Source organism: Morone saxatilis, unplaced genomic scaffold, assembly GCF_004916995.1.
Source record: "Morone saxatilis isolate NCDOM2014 unplaced genomic scaffold, NCSU_SB_2.0 Contig1, whole genome shotgun sequence".
NCBI lineage: Eukaryota > Metazoa > Chordata > Actinopteri > Moronidae > Morone > Morone saxatilis.
The window spans coordinates 1,310,024-1,314,978 of record NW_023339651.1 but is presented as its reverse complement, the minus strand read 5'-3'; the positions used below and the strand labels follow the sequence as shown (position 1 = coordinate 1,314,978).

General features: G+C 42.9%; 2 protein-coding genes across 2 annotated transcripts in view; one reads left to right on the top strand and one right to left on the bottom strand.

The window, feature by feature from the left end:
• The window catches only part of waplb (WAPL cohesin release factor b), a 25,144-nt gene extending 21,329 nt beyond the window's left edge, over positions 1-3,815 (top strand). The window contains 2 exon segments of the mRNA XM_035666805.1: positions 361-456; positions 1,034-3,815. Of these exon segments, the coding sequence (XP_035522698.1) occupies positions 361-456; positions 1,034-1,099 (162 nt within the window). The 3' untranslated portion in view covers positions 1,100-3,815.
• A 763-nt stretch (positions 3,816-4,578) lies between these two features.
• The window catches only part of atoh1c (atonal bHLH transcription factor 1c), a 706-nt gene continuing 329 nt past the window's right edge, over positions 4,579-4,955 (bottom strand). The window contains exon 2 of the mRNA XM_035668911.1: positions 4,579-4,946. Coding sequence (XP_035524804.1) covers positions 4,579-4,946 — 368 coding nt within the window. The remainder of the gene's footprint in view (positions 4,947-4,955) is intronic.

Genomic DNA, 4,955 nt, shown 5'->3' with positions numbered 1-4,955 from the left:
ACACACACACACACGCAGTCTTACAACAAGAAAGAGGTCAGATATAGAAGTGATGCATGCTCAGTACTGATGGTAAACCAGTTGTGGTCTTTTTTTAATGCGTCAAATGCAAATTAACTTGAGTAAAGTGAAAAACCTCAAGGCTTTAAATTTCCTGTTTCCCAGCTGCACATGAACACACCACATCAGCATCTTTTGCACATATAAAACCTGAGATACACGCAGTATCACAGTATGCACTCAGAATGATCAGGGTTAAGCAGTAAATAACATTTTAAATTAATGTCAGTTTTCTGATTCTTTATTGTGTGTATATCATATTGTTTGACTCTCTCTCTTTGTCTCAATGTCTCTCACCAGTTGAATGTGACTACTGTGAGGGAGAACCTGCCAAAAGGAGATTTCTCCATCATGACAGAAATGCTGAAAAAGTTCCTCAACTTCATGAACCTCACTGTGAGTCACAGCCCTTTGTCTGGAAATCCACTTGTTATAAAAACTACCTAATAAACACTCGAAAAGACGACGATTTTTATATTTTTAGTAGCAAGAAAAGTTCAAACAGGGGTGTGGTGTGTCAGTCTCACATCCAAACTCCGAATATCTTAATGATCTTGAGGAAAAACAAATCCTACATGTGTTAATGATCAAGCACAATATAGTTAATCATTGCTGAATAGGACAACACATGGCCAGTGTTTGTAAAGCACTAATGATGATGATGACTATAAACAATAGTGTAAAGAGGAAATATTAGGTAAACAGCCGTAGAATTAAGAGACCAAAAGATTATCAAAATACCAAACCAGATAAAATAGTGTGTGTGTGAGTGTGTGTGAAGAGATGTTCTTGAGAGCGTGCTGTAGAGTCGTGTGGTGAGGTGTCTGGTGAGACGTGTGTGTCGAGAGTGGTGTTGAGGTGTGTTGAGAAGTGTCTGTGCAGCAGTGAGTGTTGTGGAGAGTGCTGTGTCCCGTCGTGAGACGAAGCTATCGACCCCCTCGTGTGTAGAAACTGACCTCTGCTCTCTCTACAGTGTGACGTCGGCACCACAGGACAGAAGTCCATCTCCCGGATCATTGACTACCTGGAGCACTGCTAGAGAGAAGCCTGTCTCACACACACCACACACACCACACACACACACACACACCACAACCATCTCCTTCATCTCTGTCATTATCACCATCATCATCCTTATCCTCCTCATCTCTGATTAAGTTCATTGCTGGAAACCGCTGTTTCTTCAAAGACACACAACAACCACCATCATCATCATCATCATCATCATCATCTTCCTCTCCGTGTTGTGACCAGACGTGCTCCTCGTGCTCCTCATCCTCCAGTTACAGGAACTTTCCTCCCTTTTCCCTAAACTGACTTCAGATGGATTTAACTGTTATGACTTCTTGAGGGACGTCGGCCCCGAACTCAGCTGTGATCACATTTTATTTTACTTTTATTAAAGATACAATCCAAGTCAGTATTTATTTTTTTCCCACCCTTCCTGTATTTATAAAAGCTGCTCAGATTGATGTTTTTTTCCAGCCGTTTATTTTTCTTTTCCTTTTTGGCTTTTGATACATTTCCTTTGAAAGTTTCCTCACAGTTCAGCTCTTCTCTCACCTGCTCACCCCCCCCACCCCATCCCTCGTGAAAACACCCCGCCTTCGTATTGATCGGAGGCAGATTGGAGTGGAGCTGCCATTTTCTCCAGCCTGTCATCAAAGCCTTGCACCCCTCCGCTCTGCCTTTGGAGCCGATAATCGCCAAAACAACTCGAGTGGTTAGAAGAAAAAACAACTACTGACCAGAATAATTGCTTTACACGCTGTGTTCTTCTTCTCCTTCTTCTCTTTTTGCCGCTTTGACCTCGACTCTGTCGGAAGGAGGCAGTTTGAGGTAGATAAATCAAAAGTATTGATCTTTCCTCACCCAAGAGCGCAGAAATGGCAAGAGTTCAGACCCTGAATGGCAGGCTTTTGTAACGTTAAGGTGGTATTTAAGGTGGGACCGCCAACTCAAGGTCTGTTCTTAGGTGTTTTAATCCGTTTAGAACCAGAAATCTTCTCTTTGCGCTTCTCTTTCCTCTTCAACCTCTGTAGCAAACTAGCGCATTTTAAATTGGTTGTCCTTCTCATGCCGTTATCGAAACAGGTACCAGGGTGCCAAAGCACACCCTGGTCAGTCAGCACCCACCAAACAGAGTCAGTCAGCACCCACCAACACACCTGAGACTAAAACACAATTGACCCTTGAAGGTGTTCAAACTCTTTGGAAACTTTGAACGACTCCCTGCCCCCGTCCACAAGTAGAAACTTTTTCCTTTCACAGAATCGATCGTCCTCTCACTCGACAACAAAGCTTTGTGTCTCAGTGGGAACCGAGCCCTCCGGACCAGAACCTGTCCTCCTTCAGGTCCTTTCAATTACCGCTCGCGTGTGTGCTCGCTGCTCATAGAAGAGCCTTCAATTACAGCACAAAGGCACCGGTCCGAGAGGTGAAGACGTGCTGCTTTTCTTTAGTTTGGTTTGAACCGAACCACCGGCGATTAGAGGCTTTCAGCGATCAGGTTGACTTCAGCTGTAGCTGTCAAATCCAAAAGTTCCCAGTTTGTACACTTCATATAAAAATCCTCCTCTGATCTTTTTGACGTTTCCCTTAGCCCGAGTTGGTGTTCCCAGAATGCATTTCAGCAACACCAGGGGAAAGTTTGTAAATTTAAAAAAAGGTGTCCTTTCTGGTTGATAGGTCCAAAATGGCGACTCAAAGATGAATTCTGTCTGAACTTTTGGCTTTTGATACATTTCCACGTTGTGAAACATCTGTTTGGTGTTGATCCTCCAGCATTATGCTTGTACACGCTTATAAATGCTTGTTAACGTTAAGTTATTAACAACAATGTGGCTCTAACTAGATAAAAAGTGAAGTTTTAGTAAAAGTTAGTTTTTTGATTTTTATTTTTTTTTTAATATGGGTCCAACGCCAAAAACACTGGATCCTACGAGTCCCATAATGCAACTGGATAGTGGCTTTGACATTGTCAGTTGTTTTCAGATCCTTTTCAGACCAGAGACACAGAAGAACTGTTACCATGACGAATAAACTGAACTTCATGTTTAAAATCGGTCGAGTGCCCCTTTAATGGCTTATAACTCATTAATAAAGCATTAATAAATGATCCTTTAACTATTAATAAAGCAAACAGTTACAACGTCATTTATAAAATCGGCCTTATTAGAAAGCGGTACCAACTGTTCTTCGCTCCGTCTCGTTCGCAGTGTTGAAGACAAGCTGGTGAGGTGAAACTCGGAGGAAGGATGTAAAAAAGAAAAACAGATGAATCTTTGGCACTTAGGTTTACGATTGGATGATTCACTTTCCAAACAGAACGAAAATGTTGACAAAATGAAAAGTGATAATCTGGTTTTCCAAAAAAAAAAAAAACTGTTATTTATTTTTTTAATCACCTGTCCTAATCACATTTTAAAGCTTTTGGTTATTGATCGTTTGTTCCTGGAACTTCTCCACAGTGTTTGGCCATCAGGGCAGAACAATAAATCTTCCCCCAGACAGTCTCAGAAAGCCTGGAGTTCTTTAGTTGGTATTTTCTGATAATCCAGGGTGGGACAGAGATGTAATTGTTTTGATTTGATGTTTCGATTTGGAAAATTAAGATATAATTGTATTTTTTTTTTTGTTCTTTCTGAATACAGATGAGTTCTGTTACATTTCACCTGTTGTAAAAGTTTGAAGCACGTTTTCATCAAGCATGTTCATCCCTTTAATTTGCATTCGCCTGTTCCTCTCTGATCATTAACACACACACACGCTGACACACAGACAGTTTAACCCTCACACTCCTTTTTTCTTTAAAGTTTACAAGAGCTTTATTCACAGACGTCTGGAAGAATGAATGGAAGAGCTTTTTGTACATAGTTCTTGTACATAGATTGATTTCCTCACGTAGGAGGAGAGGCTGATGGGTAATGGGGAGGGTGGGATTGTGGGTGGGGTAGGGTGGAGCGGGTGGGTGGGGGATTAAATTTAAATTTAGACCTGGTAGACTCTACTTTTCTGAATCTGACTCTATTTTTCATTTTCTAAAGCCTTTTCTCCCAGTCGTGTTGTTGTTTTGGACAGACAGACAGAGAGCTTCTTAACAAGCCAACTGCAGGAAAACTTGATCTTTGTACCAATTTGCAGACTGATGTCTTTGGTTACCTGTACATAATTTTAAAATAATAAAAATTGCTACTTTCAGTACTCCCTGCTCCATCTTTTGTTTTTGAAACGTGAATTTTGCTTTAAAACAGTTTTTTCTGTTTCATCTGCAAACTTTCTTGGAAAGTGTCTGAGCTGCAACCTGATTGGTCAGGAGGGCCAGAAGAGATGATAATATAATATCAGGAATACAGTACATTGAAGCTCAGTGAACAGTTGTGGAGATAATGAAAGGTCACATTACACATGTTTGAGCTGAATGTTTCTCTGACAGCAGGAAACAGATCGTTACAGTCTTGTAGGAAAATATAAAAAATAAAAAGTCTCATTTGAAAATCTTCCTGGAGCTTTTGAACGTCACTTGGTCCCGCTCGTTCTCTCCCACATGTCCTCCCCATAACTCCTGTGCTCCTCCTCTGTGCGCGCCGGGCCCCCGCTGCTCTTCCCGCTCTCAAAGTCCCTGACTGGCCCCGATGCAGGCGGCCCCGATGCAGGCGGCCCCGATGGCTCCCCTGACGCAGGTGTGGTCCCCTGTGAGGGCGGGGGCCGCGGTGCTCGGCTCGGTACCGAGGCGCCGTCCTCCAGCAGTTCGCTGAGGGTGGCGATGTAGATCTGCGCCATCTGGAGGGTCTCAGATTTGGAGAGCTTCTTGTCGCTCTCCAGGTTGGGGATGACGCTCCGCAGCCGGTCGAACGCCACGTTGAGCCCCAGCATCCTCCTCCTCTCTCGGGCGT